The sequence below is a fragment of the Sordaria macrospora genome, chromosome 1 (genome assembly GCF_033870435.1).
Source record: "Sordaria macrospora chromosome 1, complete sequence".
Lineage (NCBI taxonomy): Eukaryota > Fungi > Ascomycota > Sordariomycetes > Sordariales > Sordariaceae > Sordaria > Sordaria macrospora.
Window position 1 is genome coordinate 2,639,177 of NC_089371.1, and position 22,675 is coordinate 2,661,851.

Genomic DNA, 22,675 nt, shown 5'->3' on the forward strand with positions numbered 1-22,675 from the left:
TCGTACTGGGGAGATGTCCCTCTTTCCGTGTCCCGATCGATACCTCTCGACAACTCCCAGTCCGTGGAACAATTATTATATCCCGAGCAAGCAAGGAAGCAAGCAAGCAATTGCCTAGCTCCTTTTCCTGCTCCCTTTCCTATAAACCGACCACACAGACTCAAAAGCCCCATAGAAACACCACATCATCACCCCGACTCAGAACTCCGATAAGCCGGCACCGAAAAGTTCTCCGGCCCCTCATACACCTGATGCCGAAACATATCATCCCCCATCATCGGCATACAGTCCGGTGTGACTTTGTACACGGCCGTGTCTGTCACCTTGTCGTTTATCCGCCGCACAATCAACAATGCTCCGCTCCCGTCCGGTTGCTCGGTCCATTTGAAGGAGACACCTGGTCCTGTTGTGTTGTTGTTGTTTTGCTGATTGTTGTTGGTATCATTTCCGTACCCGCTCCCGCTCCCGTCACCTGGGCTTGGACCTGTCGGACAGAACGTCTGCGGAATGCTGGTTAACTGGTGATTGATGGTTGTGCCTAGTGCTTCGCAGTGAATGGGGACGGCTTCGTGGTAGAAGGTTACGTCGAATTTGTAGCTGGATGGAGTGGGTTTCGGGAGGTTAGCGGATTTGTTCGTGTAGAATAATAGATATAAGAAGAGAAGTGGAGGGTGAACTGTGGACTGAGCACAATACTTACAAATTTCGGTTACTGAGGACCATGGCCGATGCCTCGAAATTGGTGACATTGAAGGGCGGGACTTGGTTCAGGTCATGACCGTCATCGAGAACGACCAGGGTAGGGCTTGCATGTGTGGTGACACTGGCGGCGCACAGGAGGAGGAGATATAGCAGTTGGATATGCATCGTTCCTCGAAACACTTTCGGTAGAGTGGTTCTTTGATATCAGCCTGAGGAGGTCGTCTTTGAGAGCACCAAGCTGTTGTGAGGTTATACAGATGGTAGGCAGAGGAGTGAAGTCGCTCAGAACGAATGTATCGGGTCGGCGGTGATATGTTCACACTATGAACTAGGAAAGAACTCCCAGGCTTCTTGGGGTTCGTCTGCTGATATAGTAGTCGACGTTCTCCATGATGAGAAGCACATGGGACAGAGCCCTGTTACAAGCCGCATCATCACCTTGATGCCACTGATAGAACTTTCCAAGTGCAACTCCGGACAAAACGGAGGAAGGTACGAAGGTCAAAGACCGATATTTTTGGGTCCTTCAAGAATATGTTATTTAACCTCCATGTTACGCAAGACATGTTTGGGCAACAGAGTCTCTGACATCGATTGCAGCTAACTCACCCACTTCCTTTTATAACATCATATTTTTGGATACTGAGTCCCTGAAATAGCTGATACCGGTCGTCTTTTAGACGTGGGCGGATCCCACACCCGACACCAAACTCCGTCATGTCTTCATCTTTTTTGTTCGGCGTACGACGAGGCTCACGAAGCTGTCTCCTGCGCCTTGGTATAACTGCAACAACGGATGATATGTTTTGCTTGGTGTTGTATACCTTATGTTCTGCGCTGAAGAAGTCGAGGCAACCAACGGGAAGCTTGTGCATACCTAACCATCGGAGCACAGCACCAGATGGGATATTTTCTCCGTGCTGCTTCTTGGATTGGACCAGCCTTTGCAGGAGAGACTCACGACATTGAGCCGGATTGCTGGGGCGGGCCGTCAAACGGTCAACGAGAGATAACCAAGTTCTAAACGATATAAATCCCATATTAGTTCGATCCCAACAGGCGAATTGGTTTGTAAACCATCCCTATGTTGGATGTCGGTACAAGCGTAGAGGTAGGGATGTTCTTGCCGTCCACGTCGGCTTGTTTGGTGCAGCCCAACGGCAGAGGTACACAACATGAGGAAGTTGCTATTTAGCTCTGGTATATTGGCCTTGACGGGCACGGCTAGATCGCTCGTTGGGTTTTCCTTTGACGTATACCTCTAGTGGTACATACAGGAACCTCGGAGTACGGTATGATAGTCCATAAGTGAGTTGTCTGTTGGATATTTATTGCACCTTCCATTCCGACTGAGGACGGGACCGAATGGAAAGTGCAGCCAACACGCAGCACATGCAGCCGTTTACACCACGGCATCCAATGCACCAAGTCCAAGACTGCAGCAGGTAGCCTTCAAACCCCGTCGTCGCCAACTCGATCAACACCCAATGGACGGTCCATGGGTGCCTGGGCTTCGATGGCTTTCCCTCTGGCGGACTGAAACACCCAATCCCATTTCCTTGTTCCGTTGCCCTGGAAAGCGAGATAACCCTCTATCGGTTGTGCATAGCCGTTGCTCTTTAAAAGCCTGATCGCTCCCTCATACCATTGAGTTTGAACTCTTTCTGAATTCATCCCATTCACCATTCTACCTATCCACCCTCCGAGGACGTTGCTCGTTCGGGTCAGGGGGCAGACTGGAAGACGGAATCCCGACAAGCCAACAGCACCGGAAGACACCGGACGGTTCAGCCCCACTCGTCTGACCGGCGGGGGGCTCGGACACGGCCACTTCGGGCAGCTAGCGCCTGGCAACGCTCCAAACCAGCACAGGCCCAGGGGCTTTTCACAAGGAACGCCGCGACACTGGGGGAGTCAGCTAGCGTCAACCCACCCCCTATTCTGGAACATCACCATTTTCGGTTCCTGACTTTCAAAACACGGCCCGCGAGGATCCTGCTCGGTCCAAGATTGGATATCTTCTACCATTCATCTCTCTAAAACCTCCAAACGAACATCTCTATTGTGGCTTTCGAATTGCTTCCAGGGCTTTGACGGCTACTGTCTCTTCTCCATACAAAAAGAGTGAAGGGGTACGTACAAACCATCTTCTGGAAAACCCCCCCTCCCGTCCCCTTTTGTCCCCTCTGTCCCCATTCCCATCGTGGCATCGCCCCGCCATGCTCGCGTAACAGCAATAAAAAAAAAAGGACCTCTGCAGCCTGCCCCTTATCGTTAGGTACATTCAGCATTTGCACATGCTGGCCCAATGCATTCCCTTTTTTTTAGTGGCTGAGCCCAGCAATGTTTTATTTTGATTCGCCCTAATGTCTGACCTCCGTGTTCTTGCCAGATCTCATCATCGCAGCCCTCCCACCGCAACTTCAACGGAAACGCGTTTCCTATCCTCGAACCCATTCTTGCCTCACGCAACACCAACTTGGCACTCGAAACGCCGTACGACTACCTACAACCTCACCTACTCTACGGACACAGTCACAATGTCGCGAATTTCGATTCCCATAGACGTCCTGACGTCTCGCCTCAACATGGGCGAGCGTTTCCAGAACTTCCGTTCGGGCTCGATTGCTAACCGCTTCTCGAACCTGCGCCCTCTCTCCGAGTTCTTCGATTTCAAGCGCCTCTCCAAGCCCCAAAACTTTGCCGAGATGCAGTCCCGCGTCAACTACAACCTGGGCCACTTCTCCAGCAATTATGCCGTCGTGTTCGTGATGCTCTGCATCTACGCCTTGCTCACCAACCCTTGGCTGCTCTTCGACATCGTCTTCGTCGTTGCCGGCATGTGGTTCATCGGCAAGCTCGACGGCCGTGATCTCGAGATTGGCCAGCACCGCTTCACCACTTCGCAGCTGTACACGGGATTGTACGTCGTTGCCATCCCGATCGGTCTTTTCTCTTCGCCCTTCCTCACTGTCATGTGGTTGATTGGCGCCAGCGGCTTGGTCATCATTGGCCATGCTTCGCTTATGGACAAGCCCATCGATGAGGCTTTTTCCGGGGAGGCGGTCTAAATGGTCGGCCGCGAGCTCCCAAATCTGCGCCCCAATGGGGAAGACCATCGAGGCGCGAGCGGGCGCGCAACGGGAGTGATGATGCTGAGGGTAGTTGGTGGAGTTCTGGGCGTGTGGTGGAGGAACTGGATAGCGATGACGGCGGCAATAATACTACACAAGGCGTTGGGTCAGGGTTGGTTTCAAAAGTTTCGGGTAATAGATTTGCTAGCGATCCCCTCCGGTTCACGGGTATCGACATGGGCAAGAAAGACGGTGGTGGCGCGAGGTTGCGGGGAAAACCACATGTCTATGGGGAGGACACGACAGACGAGGATTCGGAGAACTCGGCGAGCGATGAGGAGAACAGTGTCCACCTCGAATCTGCCCTAGCACGAATTCGCCGGGCTCAGGCAAAGGGCAAGGCCGACGTCAAGCTGACAAAGGACGAACTGGCAGCTTTCGAACGGCATCAACGACGCCAGAATGGCGAAGAGCGGAAGAAAAAGGAAAAGCGGATCGCGGTGCCGCTAGGTGCTCTCGCTCAAATCGAGGCACCTCGGAGCTCCTCTCGTGGGGAACATTCGCGAACCCCGCGGGAACAGTCACCAGTTCCTCCGGCACGTCTTCCCAGCGGCGGGTCAACAACTGCCGCCGAGAGAGAGCAAAGCTCCTCGCCTTTTAGTTATTCGTACGTCAAAGATCAACCCGGCTCCATTCGGCGTTCTCGCGATTCTCCTTCCTACGGCGACATATCTCCCGGAGCCTCGGGCAGTTCTCCCCACCACGATGTTTCACGGCAAGCTTCTTCAAGTGGAAGCGGAGTACCTGATCCCTTCCAGTACTTGCATCCCGCTGGTGGTACCACTCGCCCCACGTACACAGGCGACTACAGGAGTCGGACATCAACATCAGACAGACATCGGACTACTAGCGATGACTACTCGGCGGGCGAGGAGGACAGGCACAGGCATTCATCAAGGATCGGCAGCAGCAGTTCCGCCGGGAGGAGCACCAGCCATTATGACCGATCGGAGCGTGCGAGAGAACGACGGGTCGCTGAGGAGCAAGCATATGACATCTCTTCTTCATCGAGAAGAACGTCTGGTGGGGACCTGCCCTCAATTGTCAAGCGGAAGGAGATGTTGGCTGGTAGTTCTTCGAAGTCATCATCTTCTTCCAAGCGAAGAAGTCGTGGTTGAGAATGGTTAGTTGTTTACTTGGGACTTTCAAGTTATGGATGGGTATGGTTTGCACTCGGACATGGGCAAAACAAAAGAAACAGGAGACTGGCTGGCTAGACGTCTTGTGGGTGTGTTTGTTGCGTCGATAGATATAGTAGTTTGTCGTTCTTAATATTTATTCTCCTATTCACGCTTTCAGTCCACTGCTTGGAAACCTCGTGATGCTGATTTCGATCAAACCCACCATGGAGTGTGATGCAGAACGTAATTGTTGCTCCATAACTTGTCCAAGACCGCCCGGGGCCACCAACTACCAAAAAAAATAAGAAAGTGAAAAGAGACATCTGCCATGTCTCGTACCTCGTCTTGCTCATGTATCACATACCCAAAAAAAGAAGAAACTGGGCCGCCCGGCCCGCAAAACGCCCAAAACACCCAAACACTCAGAGACATGTCCACCCTTGTCCTTGTCAGTCAATAAGCCTTCCTCCGTCCTAATCCGACAACATCTTCAACACACTCTTCAACCCTGCCTGCCAGTTTAAGCCCCCTCCAGGCCCATCAAACACGCTATCCCTCTCCATCGTCCTCTTTTCCCACACTGCATCCCCTCTCCTCCCTCTCTCCACCTTTGTCGTATTAAACCCCCGTGCCATCGCATTTCCCATCATCGCCGCCGCCGCCCCAGCACCCGCTGCTTTCCCACTACCACCACCACCACCACCACCAAGCCCAATCCCATCCCTCGCCAACCTCGCCACCTCTCCTACAGCCCCCAGCGAGTCGCCAGCGCTGTACTTCGCCGCCAGAGCCAGCAATCTATCAACGATTTTCGGCAGCCTGATGCCCAGCTTAGCCAGCAAACCCGTCAACGCGCCGCCGGTGATGAGCGGCATGATGGCGAGCATAAAGACTTTCATCGGGTGCCGCTGGGCGTAGTAGGCCAGGTCGCGGAGGAGACGTTTGAGTTTTTTGAGCAGTTTTTTGATGAGGCGGGGGCGGGGGGAGCGTTTGTAGAAGGAGGAGGAGGAGGATGAGGAGCGGCCTATTTGGGGGGTTTGTTAGTATGGAAGCGGGAGTTGAAAAGAGAGAGGGTGGAGAAGAAAGAAAGAAAGACAGGAGGAGAAGAAAGGTAAATACGTACGGAACTTGGCAAAGAATGAACTACGTCTGCCACCTGAGGAAGAAGAGGACTTAAAAAACGATGGCCGTTTGGGGGGTTTATCCGGTCTGTGACTGCTGCGCGGGGTGCCGCCACCAACACCACCGCCGCCGAAAGTGTCGAGAAGTCGGCTGCTGTTGTGTCGACTGAGAGAGAAGTAGTCCCGCGGAGCCTGTCCGTCGTCCACGCCGCCGCCGCGGGACTTGGGAGTCTTGAGAGATGAGCGCCGTGGCTTGTCAAAGTCGGAGTCGGAGTCGGTTCCGTATCCCATGCCGTCGAGATCGTCGTCGTCGCCGAGAAGAAGAGAGGCTAGGAAGTTGACTAGGCCTCCTCCTCCTCCTTCTGATGTTCCTTGTCCTCCTGGATGAGGTCCATATCCTGCTTCGGGCCCTCCTCTCGGAACTACTGCCCTTTCTTCGCCTCTATAACTCTCTTGCCTCTCAGCTCTATAACTCTCCTGCCTACGGGCCCTTCTCCCACTGCTGTCACTGGCATCTGGGGCAGAAAAAAGGGCTCGTGATGGCGGTGGTGATTGCTCTCGTTCTCGCTCCCGTTCACGGTCCCTCATCTCTCGTTCTCGTTGGCGCTCCAGTTCCCGTTCCCGCTCTCTAGATTCCCGTTCCCATTCCGAATCCCGCCTTTTAAGCTCTCGGTCTCGGTCCTTGGTTTCGATTTGTTCCTTGCTCTTTCGGGAGGACGAGGATCGATGCGAGGGCTTTGGCCTTTTCGATTTGGATGAACGGCTGGAGAACATTGAACCCTCGCCGAAGAGACCCATGTTGGCAAGGGGTTGGGTTTAATTTGTTATGTGTGTTTTTTCGTTGAGCTGCAGTGCTGTGCTGCTTTTAAACAAAATATGAATGAAATAGCGTTGTTCTCGTCTTAGTCTTCTTCAACCGGATTGCTGGTAAAGGGTTTGATGGTTCGAGAAAAAGATAGGATTGCTTCCACGCAGGTCCGGGCCGTTTAGGTTCGTTCTGGAAGCGGAGGAAAATGGGACTCTCTTTTCGACCAACAGGATGCGGTTTGACGTGTCCGGGGAATAGAAGGGTGGGAAGAATGTTGTGAGCTGAATTTCCCCTTTCAGGAGCCGAAATCTGCACGGTGATTGACAGCTAACACAGACATATGTATCCGCTGTTTCTTGAATTGCTGCCGTGGCACGTCTTGAACGCGTTGTCACCACACTTCAAGAGTCGTTCGCCCTTGTCGTATGTATAAGTGAACGGTAGGAGGATAAAATGAAACACGGTTGAGATTGGAGAGGGGATTGGTTCTCGAAACCTATCAATGCCTTTGCCAGCCCAAACAGTCCCGACGTGCCCAAGGAAGGTAGCCCTATGGACACCAGCCCATAATTCAACCCTGTTCACGTCAGTTTCTGTTTTCTCACCGCTGGAAATTCATGAGGCTGGGCTCGCTGGGGCTCGTTGAGGTCTGCGACTGGACGCCAAGCCTCGAGACTGTCCTTGGGACCGCAGGACCGTCTACCCCTGAAATTATCACCCTTGTCACAGTTGGGATCTCGGGCTCGGCACCCATGGCACCAACAGCCCTGGGCAGAGTCTGAGCCCAGCATTGGATGGAAATCGGCGAGTGGGGATTTTAGCGGTCACAGTGAAGCGGGGAGCCGGGGACGATAGTTTTGGAGAAGCGAGCCCTCGACATCATCGAGGAGGAGGATGTTCAATGAGAGTGAAGCCACCATGGACTGAGGAGTTTTATAAGTCACCATGGACTGAGGAGTTTTATAAGTCATGTGTTGCTAATTGACACTGGGGAGTTTGATATAGAATGATAAAGATGAAAAGCGTTAAGTGAGATATGGGATGTGTTGGATGCTGTGTCGCAAAATCTCGAACAAACAAGGTCGGGAGAACTTCCACTTCGATGGAAACTGAGAAGCTCGCCTGCGATAAGTGATGTCAACTGAACTCAACAGCGGACGGTGGGGTAGCCTGTACCTGATAAGCCGCACGTGGCACAGTCACAAATTGTAGAGGTGCAGTGTCTAAGCTACAGTACCGTAATGCTTTGTTTCGCCGAGTTCCTTTCACTTCACTCACGGCTTCCATTTTCTTTGCAAAATGTTTCACTTTGTCATGTAACGCTGGAAAATACGCTGAGCCCAACAGCACATGTAAAGCTTGCGTCGAGGCAGGTACGACTGTACTGCGTTCAAAGGCTCCAGAGGGCATTCACTGAAAGCTCGAGACTGCTGTCCTGCCCTGCAGGGGTCGGATGAAAGCGCGGGGCATGGACCTCTGGCAGGCATGGAACTTGGCTGAAGCTTCCACATCTGTGTTGTCATCGCCTGGCTTCCACTCGTTGATTCTGCAACTTGCAACACCCCATCATCACAAGCTCCCTTATTCTACCACTTCGCCGTTTCTCAGAGTATCAATCAAAATGTCGCGGTCCGCACGCGAAATCTCGAGCCCAGCGGAATGGAGTACCGTAGTTGAAGGCACGAAAGTATGCGTGGTACTATGTACGTTCTATATACTCCTACCCCAGTCGCTCGAGGAAGCGGTTCCCCCGTCATGAATCGCATCCTCTGTTGATATCCAACTCCGCCGCTGCTCACCATACCATCACTCTCGACGGCTGAGCATGAAATCACGGAGGCACTCTCTCGCCATGCATCCACGTTCCTTTTCCGCACGCTTCCCCTCCCTGGTGGTGCGTGGTTCGTCAATAACAACTTGCTGACACGGTCTCCTCCCAGTTTACTCCCCCAGTAATGCGGCCTCGTTGGAAGCTATTCACATCCTCGAACACCACTCCCAAGGCCTCGAAGGACGCGGCACGGTCTTGGAGCTCGCAAAGGTCAACGTGGACGAGGTGAAGGCGATCAAGAGTGCCTACAGCATCACAAAACTCCCGACAACCATGCTCTTCCGGAACGGCAAGGAAGTCGACAAGGTGTCCGGCGACAATATCCCGAGACTGACGCAACTGATCGAGAAAGTCAAACAGGCTGTTGACTCGGAAACGACCAAAAAGGCAAGCGGGAGTGCCAACAGCTGGAAGGGTGCCGCACTTCCCCGCGGATACGTGGATATCACCGATCAGGTCGAGCTCAACCGGTCCGAACTTTTGAACTTCGATACAGAGACCGGTGGCGTCCGGGCGCTTTTGTCGAGCGAAAAGCCAAGTGCTTTGTCTGGAGGCAAAGCAACCGCGAAGGATTGGGTAGAAAGTGACACCGACGATCAACTGCTGCTCTTCATGCCCTTCCAGTCTATGTTGAAGTTGCATACTCTCCAGGTTGGTCACGCCAGAACTTTAAGTGCATCGAATTATACGACTAACATGACTCTACCAGATCACCTCCCTTCCTCCCACTGATGACGACGACGACGAGGCACCCATGAGGCCGAAGACGATCAAGCTTTTTGTCAACAAGTCGCACAATCTCGGGTTCGATGAGGCTGAGGATCTCCAAGCTACGCAGGATATCGAGCTGTCAGAGAGTGACTGGAACAAGGAGGGAACTGCCAGCATTCCTCTGCGTTACGTCCGTTTCCAAAACATCGACAGCTTAGTTCTGTTTGTTGTCAATGGCGACGGTGATAGCGAGAAGGTCAGGATTGATAGGCTGAGGCTCATTGGAGAGTCAGGATCAGCCAGAGATATGGGCAAACTGGAGAAGGTTGGTGATCTCCCGGGCGAGTAGATGGGGTTTTCGATGAGGCATGGTCCTGCTCTTAGCATGCCGCACTACAGGTCGGTTAGAGCGTGAGATATTCACCATTCAGATACCACTAATATCAGGCAGCAGGCGTTTTATTGTGCCATAGAAGACGAACATCGCATTGCAAAACATCCAGTCCCATATCCAAAATATGTGCGTTACTACTCGCAAACCTGCATGCCATCGTGCTAGAGGCATAGTCTTATATATAGCAAGCCGTTGTACGCACAGCATCACGATCCTGAATGGACGGATGCACAACATCATGACGGTACAAGAAACGTGTAAATTCACACAGCCGTGGTCGACCACAGCACCCTGCGATAGCCGAAGATGAGACGTACAATCAACACGGTGACATCAATCCAGTCGCAGAGCTGGTCTTACGACTATGCTCGCAATTACCAGCATGACATCAACGGTTGTTTACACTTTAGAAGTCAAATAAAGTAGCCCCAGATAAGAATGTCCGATCTCTTCATCACCATCCAGCCCTGAAAAGGGTTGTTTCTCGATGGACTGACTGACAAGGAGATCGGCTTGCAATTAATTGATCTAGGCCACGACTGACGCGACGTTTTCACAGAATCTCCCGAGGGAGATGAAAACGAAGCAACACGGGTAATGTTTTGAATGAGTCGTGACCGCCGCACGAAGAAAAAAAAAAGAGAAAAAGGGAAGGAAAAGAAAGGTCGGTTGGAGGTCTTGATAAAGCAAAATTTTAGTGGAGTGCCTGGGACAGCTTAGTCAGGATTATTGCTCCACAGGTTTAGGATTTGAGGTGGGCTCAACCCGTCGGGCCAATTAATATCCTTCCTGGTCTATGAGATGCTGGCAGCTGGCAGAGCATCCGGCCCACTCACCTTTCGCCGGTCTTGGACTCTTGGCATACATGTTCCGCCGTAGCAGTCTGCGGTCAGGCAACCTTATGTCACAAAGTCCGAGTCGACTTCTAGAAAGTTGACGCCGTCCCAGGAGCCAGACTCCCAGCACCAACCGACCACACACTGTCAGCGCCGCTTCCAACTACCTACCCACTCCCACCAGTGAAGTTTCGGTTGCTTCAATATCGTTGGCGGGAATTGGAGTCGTCCTGGTGATGTCTCTTGTCTTGTGTGACCCCTCCTCGACGTCGAGTCCTTCGGTCTTCACAGCCAGTGAGCGAGGCAATTCAGGTCCTTGGGGCCCTGACAAGCCTGACAAGCCTGACCGAAGCAGAAGCTGAACTCTTGATTGCTCACATATGGGATAGTTTGTTACAGCGCAAGACGACGGGCCACATCATCTCGGGCTCGGTTTCCCTTTTCCTCGCCTATTGTCTTTGAAACTCTACACATGGGGCATTGCTCCGTATAGAGTGGCATCGTTTGCGCTCGAATGTCCCAGCCGAGGGAAGCACGTGTGGCCGGTGTGCTCGTTCCGCCCAGCATAACATCGTCTGTCAGCTAACACATATTGTCGCCCACGCCCCGAGCCTCCAAGTCCGCCGGTTGATATGAGGAAAGATTATGCGAAACAGGCATGCGAGGATCCATCGGCACACCAGCGTTTTGGCCATCGCATAACCGTAATGACTGATCGTCGTCTCCCACCTCGTCTCGTGTGCGTGGGGTGGGTTTTCTGAAAGGGACAGCCTTTGTCGTCTCGCTGAACTCAAGCCATGCTACGAGCTGATCCATGGATCCCCGTGTTACCCACCGGATGTCCTACCAATTCCGCAACAATGTCAACAATGTATTGGATATTGAGCACGGCGCAAAGAGAAAGAGGCGTTCACATCGGAATTGACGCATGCTATACGATATTCCGAATAACACAATGGCATATTCGCCGCAACTAGTTCCTACGCCTCGTCGGTTTCTACTTCATCAAGTTCTCCAGCCCGAAATCAGCACTAACAACTGTGCCTGTCATCCTCTCCTTGGTTGGGAACCCGGAACTGGCATTCTCAAACCGCAAAAGCTTCAGGAGTCTGGCTGTCGACTTTCATGCCATCTACAAGTAAGAATCCATTCATTCGCTACTAGTTCTACTGAGCTATAAGCTCTAGCAACCAAATCAAGTAAACCCCCACTTCCCTCAACGTCGTCTCGTCGAAACACTACGTACGTGTCTGGTCCAGCCGCTTGACCCCTACCCCTCGGCTCCAACACCACAGCGTAAACTGCAACTCTGTTTCGACGGCACGTTACCATGGCTCCAAGATCGGTAGCGTGGATACTAATGAATTGAAACGCTGCAGGCATAGAAGGCGGTCCCTATATGCTAAGAATAGCTCATACCAGTCCCTAGTCATGTATCGTCCGTCTGCTTGTCCACTACTAACTAACCCAGTATTTCTTCTGAATCGACTCCCCTTACAGGCAAGTTCGCAATCACCTGTCTGCCACCGCGCTGTCAAAGGACCCCTCCAGTACGGGGTACCCTTTCATCCCGCTTCTAGGTCACCGAGACCTGTCCGAACAGCAGCACATTTCGATTCCCAATGGCCAAAGGTCTGGATATCGTGGATCCCGTCCTGATTCAAGGTATGACATGAACATGACAAACCTCGACAGTCCCTAGCGGCAACCGGCGGGTCGTCAGACGATTCTTGAATCACCACCCGTCAGGTTGGTGCCTGTTCCAGGCAGTCCACGGCCAGTCTAGTGTTAGAGCGTCCTCCTTGCCGAAGGTCTCGCCTCTCACATCCTAATGTGCTTGCTCCAGTTAAAGGCACGCCTTACCGAGTAGAGCAACTCGCATAGCCAATGTCTCCTAGCGTTGGGCAAGTCCTGCTCTTCCTTGTTCCTAACAAATTTCCTACAACGTTTGCGCACTTGGATGTTGGCTTGCCTGGCACGCCTGGTTAGCTTTAAATTGTCTCAAGCCTGACGGTCGGTTCGTCACTGAAAATAGCTTGTCAAGTGACGGAGCTGAAGCTCACAGGTACGGGGCGAACCAAAACCTTACCTTAGACCATATGTATCCGATCCTTCGACGCATCTTTACACTCGTATCGACTTCCTCTTTCCTCTTAGCCACTTGACCATATCAAGATTAGATGACGTGATACAAAGCCCTTGTTTACGGCTTGTGACTTTCTTGATTCGCTGCTGCTAGGGCTAGTCATTAACTAGGAGATATAAGGGTTCCACGTCTTTGACACCTTACTGTGGTAAATTCCCCTCGCTATCCAGGGCCACGTTGTCGTGGCCAGTTCGTCAGCCTGTTAATAAGTGGTGGTACAGACTTGATCGGAACACATCGAAAACCGCATTTAAGACCTTTCCGCTTCTCGAGTTACTCATCCCTTTCGAGTGCCAGTTCGAATACCTGCGTTGAAAGATCGTGGAGAGCGTGACCAAGCGATATCTGTCTAGGAGGGTTCAAGAGCGACCTCACTATCACCATTTCGCAAGACGGAATACAACACGACGAATCCTGTGGGTTGGACTTATCTTCCAGTCGAGGGCCGCAGGACATCCAACAGCAACACATCAGCACGATACGAGTAAACAGCGCCTCACCATGCATTATGATCATCACGGCGCCCATCAGTGCTGCCCAGTCAACTCGATGAACAAGTTTACCAACTTCCGACGGCTACCGGCCGAGTTGCGAAACATCATATGGGAGTTCTCTTTGCCAGAGTCACGGGTTTATGAGGTTCTAGATGCACCAAACTCGAAGCAAAAGACCCCACCCCATGAAGGTTTGATGTTCGCCAACATTCATCCTGAACCCCCGCCGGCCTTAGCGGCTGTGTGTCGTGAGAGTCGATCTTTTGTTCTTCACAACTACAAGCCTCTGACATTAGGGAGGACAACCAAATACGTCGATCTGTCTCGAGATGTCCTCCTTCTTGAACCGTACCTACTCGTTAAGCGGCTTCACCGAACTCTCCATTTCATGACCCAGATTCCGCTACTTCGAGACAATATCAACCGCCTCGCGCTCGGAACATCCTTTGGCATCTACACGGGCATCTGCCACCCAGTGTTGAGCTGGAAGGTATCCAAGACCAACATGGGAAAGTTGCTCACCAACCTGGCCAAGTTTCCACGACTCAAGGTCCTCATCTTTATCGTTCACCAGGAATTTCAATTTGAGTTCGACTTCCGATTCCCCGGCACCATGACCCCCGTCCCGAACCATCCGCTTCAACACTCCGTCTCAACCACTCTGCAACCTCTCTTCACGACCGGGCCCAGCGCCACCGGGTTTCCGTCTCCCATGACCAGCGGTAGCAGCAGCATCATCTCACCGTCAAGGTCATCATCAAGCAATCCCATCCCTACGCTCGCTGAACCAGCCAGCAATGGTCTCCATTTTGATTCTTCCTCCACTGTCAGCAATAGTTGCCACGGCGGCGGCAGCAATAAGAACAACATGGCAACCCGCAACAGTGGTGGCCTCTACACATCACCATACTCGTCACCGTTGGCATTTCCGTCTCTCCCACCGCCGCCGCTACTATATCCATATCATCATCAACAACCAAACACAGCCCACAACCTACCACCACCGCTCCTCCCCCTTCCTTTACTCCTTCAACAGCAACATCAACAGCAACAGCCTCAACCGCCTCCTCAACCACAACCACAACGTCCCCAACTAGTCCACCAAGCCTACCGCTTCAAATTCGACATCGAAGCCAACATCAACCATGCTCCTCGACGCCCGCATCTTAACGAGCTGCTTTACTACCCGCTGGACAAGGAGGTCGAGCAAGAGGACAAAGAAGATGATGGTGATGACGGGGAGAGTTTCGATTATTACAATTTCGCCGGGAGTGGGAGCGGAGGAAGCAATAGCAGCAATAGCGGCAACGGCAACGACAACAGCAACGGCAATCCAGGATGGACCAACAACACCTACGATGAAGATTCAACGGGAGATGTACGAGTAGGAGGGAGAGTTGGCAGTGGAGGCAGCGGAGGCGAATGGTCCGACCCCTGGCCGACCAACGACGACTGGCGACGGTTTCGCAGAAGGTTCCAAAAGGCTGTTCGACAGAGTTTGGAGGTTATGGAACGGAACAGGTTGGCTTGTTTGGCTGCGGCAGAAGAAGCTGCTGCTGAGGTAGCAGCGGCGGATGGAGATGGAAAACAACAACAACAGCAGCAACAGCAACAGCAACAGCAACAGCAACAGCAACAGCAACAGCAACAGCAACAGCAACAGCAACAACAACAATCTGGGAAAGGTGGAAAGGGAGCCAATATTAGTGGTCGGGGCAAGAGGTCCGGAAAGGGGACGACAGCGACAGCGACGGCGGTAAAAGCTTCTGAAAAAAGCGGCGGCGGTAACGGTCGTGCTAGCAGGGAGGCGGAGTGGGAATGGGAGAGACAAAGGGAAAGAGAAAGGGATCCGTTGCGGCCAGGATTCGAGAGAGGGAGGATAGGGAAGCATGCTACTAGGATTCAAGTACCGGCTATCAAAGGGGCGAGTTTGCTTTGGAGGTATACAAGGGGCGGGTATGTGTGACTGTTTACAGTTGTATGTTGGGTACCGTGGGAGAAGGAAAGGGAGAGAGATGGGAGTGATTTGTGTTGTTTGACAAAAGTTGTGACCTGAGAGATAACGGCCGTTGGAAATCGTGATGGAAGTCTCGCTCTGGCTGGGTACGGCGTTTGACGGTTTTGTTCACGGGGGAACATCTCATTATACTCCTCTGTTATTTTTGGTACCATTAGAGGATAGGGGTTATTCCTTTCGGAAGGACGACTTGACAGGCTCGGTATGGTAGGTGCAACGGTTTTGACATGGATTGGTTATCCAAGTTCTGCATTGAGTTAAAGTAGATATTACTCTTCGCTCTTCACTAGAATCTGCAACTATCAACAACATCATCATCCACGTTTCGCCATGCGCACAGGTGAAGTTTCCGGTCAGTGTCTCTGGTCGGTCTCTCTTGAAACTCACCAAGTTCACATACATGATGATTAGGTAACTACGGTACCTCTAGTCGGTTCCACGTTCACCTACGTGTAAGGACAAAGATGGAGTAAAGTTGAGTACCCCCACCGGGCAAAACTATTTATATCTTGTACCAGGAGGTTGGGGCACTCTGCCGGCAAAATGTGCTCACAGACCCAACACATATACGGTATTCCGCTCTCGAGACAGTACAGCGGGGAGATCCGGCACGGCATGATGACGCGGGACGGTATTGACCGGAAGCAAAAAAGATAAGCGAGAGAAAACCGAAAGCCTGGGTGTCGGGCCTGGAGAGGTAGGGAAGACTGAGCTTGGTTGCGTCCGAGATAGGTAGTGGTCATGATGCTTGATGCGGATCAAGGCAGGAATAAGGTCAAGTCTTTCTTACCAGGGAGATTGATGGTGTTGCGGATGGAATTCCTCGGGGACTCGGTAACCTGGTTGGTACACTTCGCCATTGCTCGAGAAAGGCTGACTACTCCCGGACGTTTCTGACAACTTCCATGACCAATGGCGAAGCAATATTACCACCGAAATGTATCCGAGTATCCCAAGGACCGAATTACTCAAAAGCGAGACGACAATTCCCGGTGAACGATGCGAAAGAAGGTGTAAGTTGGTTGCTTACCTACTACTTGTACGTGGAACCTTCCGAATCCGGCAAGTGGTTGAATGACAAGGATGAGGATATCATGTCCATACAATCAATCCTCGCATTAGGACAGAAATTGACTGCATTTAATTTGGTAGCGTTACACGGCTCATGCCATATGCGTAACAAGTGAAGTAGTTACAACATGGTTGCTAAAAGATAAATGAGGAGACATCGAAATGTCGAGTGGGCGACCATCCCTTGGACATGTCTTCATATAGAACCCTGAGAGTTCAGACATTCCTCGGCTTAAACCCAAGCAATGGTCTGCCATATGTAACCCTAGAAGATCCACTGCTTTGGACAAGAGGCCAATAGAAATTGTGCCTCGCTGACAAAAGCTGGGTACATGACAGTTGGTGGCAACTGCCAGCCAGAGGTGCCTCGATAGCTTAAGTCTCTCGCCTTAGACCTAGTCTAGGTAGCATTGTTCACACTTCACCCGGTTTGCATCTCGACTCTTTCTCTTTTCAAAGTGTCATCAGTCATCACAACTATGCTTACAGTCACAATTTCCCCATAGTATTGCCGTCTTCTTACTGGTTCCTTGCAATCATTTTGTTCAATTTCGAGGACTGAGAGGACTGTGTCTGAGTGTCGCCCTCAAGGCCAAAGCACTAGATACATATCCAATTCGCTCTCACATCTCGGATACCCTACCCGTACTACTTACGCTTCCTCTTGAGATGTATCCCAACGCATCCGCGCGTGGGGAAGGACCTCCCAGAAACCGGAGACTATCGGTAGAGCAAGCCAGCGAGCACACCCCGTTGCTGGCAGCTGGAGATATCGCCCCAACCGCGGACCCCGAAATTTCCGAGGCCACTACGCTCATAGACGAGCAATCATCGAGCAGCAGCAACAATAATGTCGACCCAGACGACAAGCCTCTCCCCGTGGCCCAAATTCTTGTGTTGTGCTATGCGCGATGGGTCGAGCCCGTGGCCTTCTTCTCCATCTTCCCATACATCAACAAGATGGCTCAGGAAAACGGCAACCTGGCCGACGCCGACGTGGGTTTCTACAGCGGCCTGATCGAGTCACTGTTCTCCTTGACGCAGATGACGGTCATGATTCTGTGGGGAAGGGCGGCGGATCGGTTCGGGAGGAAGCCGGTGCTGGCGTTCTCGCTGATAGGCGTCACGCTTGCGACAGCCATGTTTGGCATGGCCAAGACCATCTCGCAGATGATTCTGTTTCGGTGTCTGGCGGGCGTCTTTGCGGGCACCATCGTGACCATCCGGACGATGATATCTGAGCATAGCACCGCCAAAACGCAGGCGCGGGCTTTCAGCTGGTTTGCCTTTTCCGGAAATCTGGGGATTTTCTTTGGCCCGCTGATAGGAGGCGCGTTAGCGGATCCGGCTGGACAGTACCCGGGGCTCTTTGGCAACATCCAGTTCTTCAAAGACTATCCTTACGCGCTGCCTAGTTTTGCTGTGGGCGTCATCGGCGTTACTGCGGTATTGGTTACCGCTTTCCTTGCGGAGGAGACGCTCAAGAAGGAGATGTTCAGCAGTGGCAGCGACAGCGAAGAGTCTGGTGGTGCCCCAGCCAAGCCCAAGCCCATTTCTACTTGCGACCTTCTGAAGTCCCCGGGTGTACCCATTATTCTCTACACTTACGGCCACATTATGACCTTGGCGTTTGCTTATACTGCCATCGTGCCCGTCTTCTGGTTCACGCGGGTTGACCTCGGAGGCCTTGGATTTACGCCTTTGCAGATCTCACTCATGATGGGTCTCGGCGGCCTGGCACAAGCAATCTGGATCCTAATCGTCTTCCCTCCCCTCCAGCATCGCATTGGCACCAACGGTGTTCTGCGGGTATGCGCGATCGCGTATCCGTTCTTCTTTGCCACGTTGCCCTTTTTCAGTACCCTCTTGCGCTACGGCGGTTCGACGGGCGAGATCATTTTCTGGGTCATTACCCCGGCCCTGCTGTGTCTTGGGAGCGGCGTTAGCATGTCCTTTACGGCCATCCAGCTCGCCCTCAACGATGCCTCGCCCAGTCCCGTCACTCTTGGGACGCTGAACGCGTTGGCTCTGTCGCTTGTTAGCGGTGTACGGTCCTTCTCACCGGCTTTGTTTGCTAGTCTCTTTGCTATCAGCGCTCGTACGCAGTGGCTATGGGGTTATGCTATCTGGGTCTTGATGGTGCTTTTGGCGGCTGGGTTTACAATAATTAGCAGTTATCTGCCGGATTATGATGAGTTACGGAGGCAGAGGGAGAGACGGGAACTGGATGAAGATGGTTTGTTGCATGTTGGAGGAGGCGTGGCCGGAGTTACGATAGCTGCGGAGGCTTATACGGATTAAGTTCTTTTCGGACAGCTGGAAAAAAGGGCCTGTAAGCATGTTTACACAATTGTTATAGACTATAAAGGCGCCTGAATTATCAACACCTTTTAAACCTCGAAGCAATGTTGCCGTGGTGTCTAGCAGTTGAATTCGAAGGTGCATACTGTGCAGATTCTCCGTGCATTTCGTGAAACCACACCGTAGTTCGATCACGTCACGGGGTGTCGGTCTTGGGCTCCAAACCAAGCGCCCAACCACACATCGTCTTTCCTTGCTGGAGAACATTCCAAGTCAACAACAGACCGTCCGACGTCATAGCTTCCCTCTTCAAGCCATCCCACCATTGGCGTCCAAGCAGTTCATCCAGTCCAATCTCTTACCCGGTTCGCAAACGCGTAGATAGCGTGCAGTCGAGAACCGGGTGGATTATACGAGGACGTCCAGCATGGCTGGACTAACCCACACCATGAACCATCCAGCCTGTTATTATCTCGGGCCTTTCCCGCTTCCCTGCCCTTGAGCTTGCTCTCCACTCATTAACACTCTTCTGTCCCGAAACCCTATTTTGGTAGGAAGATCAGGACTTTTGACTTGACAATCGCGATCTTCTGTCTCCATTGGCAGTTATCAACCTTCCGTTGTCCACACAAGAGTTGAAGAGGAATCCGGAAACGTTCTTCATCAGCTCTTTTGCTCAACAAATACCCGAACGACGTTCTCTGTACCGATACGAGGGACTAGTGAACGTTACGGATAGAGATTATCCCCAGCCTACAGAAAGACACCGCGCATAAGCAGATACATCCGTCACCAGTGCGTGTCCTTTCATCGTCATGTCTGTCGTGAAGCACTTGATACTAACACCTCTATCAGTGTACGCCGCCAAAGTACACCGTCACAGAAAACGCCTCTATCTAGAGCCTCCCGTCAATGGCTCCACGACCGTCCGGAGAAATATCACCACAATCATTCCTGCGGAAGAGCAGCAAGTAGCAATTATCGAGAAACCAGTTAAACCAGCTCATCCGCCTCCGGTACACGTGCTTGAGCCTGCACCGCCACCACCACCGCCGATGTTCTACCCTGACCCTCATCAACCAGTCGCATATCTTCCCCATCCGGCACCACCTCCCCCGCCCGCCTGGGCTCCGATGCCCGCCCATCCTCCTCCGCCTCCAGTCTACGCCCCGATGCCTTCCCACCCACCACCACCACCTTCGGTTCACTTCCCGGCTCCTGAGCCACACCACCACCATAATCATGATCATTACGACCATGAACATTACACCCATGAAAAACACAACGAGCATACCCTACGGGAAACGGAAGTAGACGTCAAATACACCCACACGCACACACGCACACCTCCGCCGATCTTACACGATGGCGAACACGCCGACATCATCGACGTGATTGCCGTTGACGTTGACGAAAAGAAAAAGAAGAAGAAGAAGAAGCGATCCAAATCGCGCCACGCCAAGCGCAGCCGCAGCCGTGACCGCGAAGTCATCATCGAGCGCGAAGTGCGGGTCCCCGTTCCCGTGCGCGTGCCCGTCCCAGTTCCAGTCCCAGTAAAGGAAGAACTAGAAACCTATCGATACGTGGAGGGACCCAAGCCAAAAAGGCACGAATCACTACCGTCGAGGAGGATGAGGAGTCCGCCGCCGCCAAGACCGCCGTACCCGTGGGAGCAGCATCAGGACAGGGACAGGAGTTCTACGAGGTCGGCGTCGACGGTCAGACATAGGAGTCCGTCGAGGATGAGTAGCACTACGGGCAGGAGTAGCGTGACGAGCTTGGAGAGGGAGATGGATAGGATTAATATCACGATTGAGGAGAAGAGAAGGCCGAGGTTCGATAGGGACCCAAGGGATAGGGGGAGGGATAGGAGCCGGGAGAGAGGGTCGTATTATCGCTGATGATGCGGGCTGGTGCTATTCATCGGTTTTCTTGCTATTTTCTTCGGTTGATGTCCTTATTTGGGGGGACTGTAATGTTGGGGGATATGATCTAATGATTTCACGACACTCTCATGAGCTTATGTTACGCAACGATACCCATCTAGCTTAGCTATGATGATGATTATAATGACAAATAACGAACGTAATCTTCTTCTTTATGCGAGGGAAGTTAGCAACCTGGCCACGCTGAACTAGGTGAACGCTCTTCATACATCATACAACTGAGCACCACACACTCACCTCGGCCTCTGATCCCATCTCGGTCAACTTAACGGCATGTGTCAGATCTCTGGTTTCTCATCTGGTCTTTGGCCTTCCATCCCATCTGGTCTACTATCATCGCATATTAAAAGCCATACCTATTCCATTTGATGTACAACTAGCTTTTAATTATTCTTCACATTTTCAGGTCTTATCACTTTCGCTCGTGCGCAGTCCATTCTATAATTCTACGTGGTGACAAACGACCAGTGTTGAGTTCAAGAGATCTCGTGCAAGGTCATAATGATTGAGTACATGTTCCCATCGCGAGTCCCTCCGATGCGTTTGATATGCAATACTCGTCGGCTCTTCTACATTTGACAGTTGTCTTTCGTTTTTTTCTTCTTCTTCTTCTTCTTCAATTAAGAACCATCAACACCCCGTTGTTGCGAGACCAGACATCAGACACCAGACACCAGGTGGAGTCCGGAGTCCGGATAAAAATGCACGGACCTCGCACTTATGTACAACCTTTAATTGTTTCGGCATGTGTTGGACCGAACGGAAGACCCCACGACCCTGATCCTCAAATCTCATTGTGTTGTATTGTTTCCCGTCGGTGTCGGTCAGTCTGTTTTCGGTTTCTTGATACCCTACGATTGATTGAAAGATGATGCCCTGAATTTCTTCGGACGTTTATTGTACGTAGGTAACGAACGTGGTGAGTGGAGTGCTTGGGAACACAGAAAGCGATTTTGAGAGTACCGAACGGTTTGTCACCACCACCCCTGTTTCTATTGAACCTACCCCGGAAAACAAAGCCCTTTCTTTCTTTTCTCTCTTTTCTTTCTTTTCTTTCTTGCTGAGACCCTGACACTTCCCGGTCTGCGTGGTTGAGACTTTCCTTTTCCAGCCCGTTCTCAGATGTCCATCCAGGGCGCTTCTTCTCCGCAGTGTACTGTGTACGTGCTGTGTAGGTTTTGTTTTTAGTGGTCCAAACAATTTCCAGTACGAATGTGGTTTATAAAATTCCAGGGGCTTCTGGTCCGTTACGAAACACACCGACATCCAACCAATGGTTGAGGAGAACCAAGCATCGCCCGCTCTAATTCTGAATGCAAAGAATCCCACGTGAGAGGGTGACCACACGCACTGCAGTGCAGTGTGTGTGTGTGCTTGTTGCAACGGGCGGGCAGGCGGGAAACTTGTTGAACAAATGGGACGGGGGTTTTGGCTGGCTGGGTGGGTGACTCGCATGCGAATATCGACATTTTTCTGCCGTGAGAAGCATCGTCGGGCAACTTTCTTTGTTTGAACTTCGAAGGATTCTATTCGGTTCCTGAATCTTGAGTCTGGGCGTGGGAAGTAGTGTAGAGGTATGTGTGTGTGTGGCACACCTCTTAACTTTCAAATCCATCTCCAGAATGGACGACCCTCACGAAGCCGCCTGCGACTGCGACATACCTAGGGTCACTAGGTGCCAAATGGTGCGCTGAGAGTGGCAGAACGGCCTGCCTCTTATGGTATACCCAATACCACACAGCGCATGTGCCAAAAAGGGGGTGATAATCTGCGTTCCCCGGCGCAGAGTCGCAATACGTAGTGTACAATGTGGAAGGTCTTGTACGCAATAAATCCTGCGCGCGTGCGCGGTTGCTGACCTGCCTTTTGGTTTCCCGATCGATGTCTTAGTGTCGAACTCCCCTCTGCCACCAGTAACCACAAATTCTGATCTCGGCAAGTCTGCCTGTCTTTTGATGAGAAAACGAAAAGAGATTTTGCCGTCAGGAGCCGCCAATTTCTAACGGCTGCCGATATCAGGCCTATCAAATGGCACCAAACAG

The 22,675-nt window shown here is 52.0% G+C and overlaps 7 protein-coding genes across 7 annotated transcripts; 5 read left to right on the plus strand and 2 right to left on the minus strand.

Moving 5' to 3' along the window:
* Positions 1-59: 59 nt before the first annotated feature.
* SMAC4_05956 (uncharacterized protein) lies at positions 60-1,186 on the minus strand. Its single transcript, XM_003351029.2, has 2 exons — positions 701-1,186; positions 60-597 (listed from the first exon to the last, which is right to left on the minus strand). The coding sequence occupies exons 1-2, from the start codon at positions 865-867 to the stop codon at positions 189-191; spliced, it is 576 nt and encodes a 191-aa protein (XP_003351077.1). The 5' UTR covers positions 868-1,186; the 3' UTR covers positions 60-188.
* A 1,882-nt stretch (positions 1,187-3,068) lies between these two features.
* On the plus strand, positions 3,069-3,773 carry SMAC4_05955 (uncharacterized protein; the record flags this gene model as incomplete). The annotated part of the gene is made up of 1 exon (XM_003351028.2): positions 3,069-3,773. The coding sequence occupies one exon, from the start codon at positions 3,069-3,071 to the stop codon at positions 3,771-3,773; it is 705 nt and encodes a 234-aa protein (XP_003351076.2).
* A 239-nt stretch (positions 3,774-4,012) lies between these two features.
* SMAC4_05954 (uncharacterized protein) lies at positions 4,013-5,118 on the plus strand (the record flags this gene model as incomplete). The annotated part of the gene is made up of 1 exon (XM_003351027.2): positions 4,013-5,118. The coding sequence occupies one exon, from the start codon at positions 4,013-4,015 to the stop codon at positions 4,952-4,954; it is 942 nt and encodes a 313-aa protein (XP_003351075.2). The 3' UTR covers positions 4,955-5,118.
* Positions 5,119-5,148: 30 nt separating this feature from the next.
* On the minus strand, positions 5,149-7,083 carry SMAC4_05953 (uncharacterized protein). The gene is made up of 2 exons (XM_003351026.2): positions 6,081-7,083; positions 5,149-5,981 (listed from the first exon to the last, which is right to left on the minus strand). Exons 1-2 carry the CDS (start codon positions 6,874-6,876, stop codon positions 5,431-5,433), a joined length of 1,347 nt encoding a protein of 448 aa, XP_003351074.1. The 5' UTR covers positions 6,877-7,083; the 3' UTR covers positions 5,149-5,430.
* A 1,077-nt stretch (positions 7,084-8,160) lies between these two features.
* On the plus strand, positions 8,161-10,594 carry SMAC4_05952 (uncharacterized protein). Its single transcript, XM_003351025.2, has 3 exons — positions 8,161-8,589; positions 8,827-9,368; positions 9,427-10,594. Exons 1-3 carry the CDS (start codon positions 8,340-8,342, stop codon positions 9,775-9,777), a joined length of 1,143 nt encoding a protein of 380 aa, XP_003351073.2. The 5' UTR covers positions 8,161-8,339; the 3' UTR covers positions 9,778-10,594.
* Positions 10,595-10,858: 264 nt separating this feature from the next.
* On the plus strand, positions 10,859-15,264 carry SMAC4_05951 (uncharacterized protein; the record flags this gene model as incomplete). The annotated part of the gene is made up of 1 exon (XM_003351024.2): positions 10,859-15,264. Exon 1 carries the CDS (start codon positions 13,306-13,308, stop codon positions 15,262-15,264), a length of 1,959 nt encoding a protein of 652 aa, XP_003351072.2. The 5' UTR covers positions 10,859-13,305.
* Positions 15,265-19,502: 4,238 nt separating this feature from the next.
* Positions 19,503-20,588, plus strand: SMAC4_13044 (uncharacterized protein; the record flags this gene model as incomplete). The annotated part of the gene is made up of 3 exons (XM_066091227.1): positions 19,503-19,826; positions 19,911-20,422; positions 20,453-20,588. 3 exons carry the CDS (start codon positions 19,503-19,505, stop codon positions 20,586-20,588), a joined length of 972 nt encoding a protein of 323 aa, XP_065945573.1.
* Between the last annotated feature and the right edge of the window lie 2,087 nt (positions 20,589-22,675).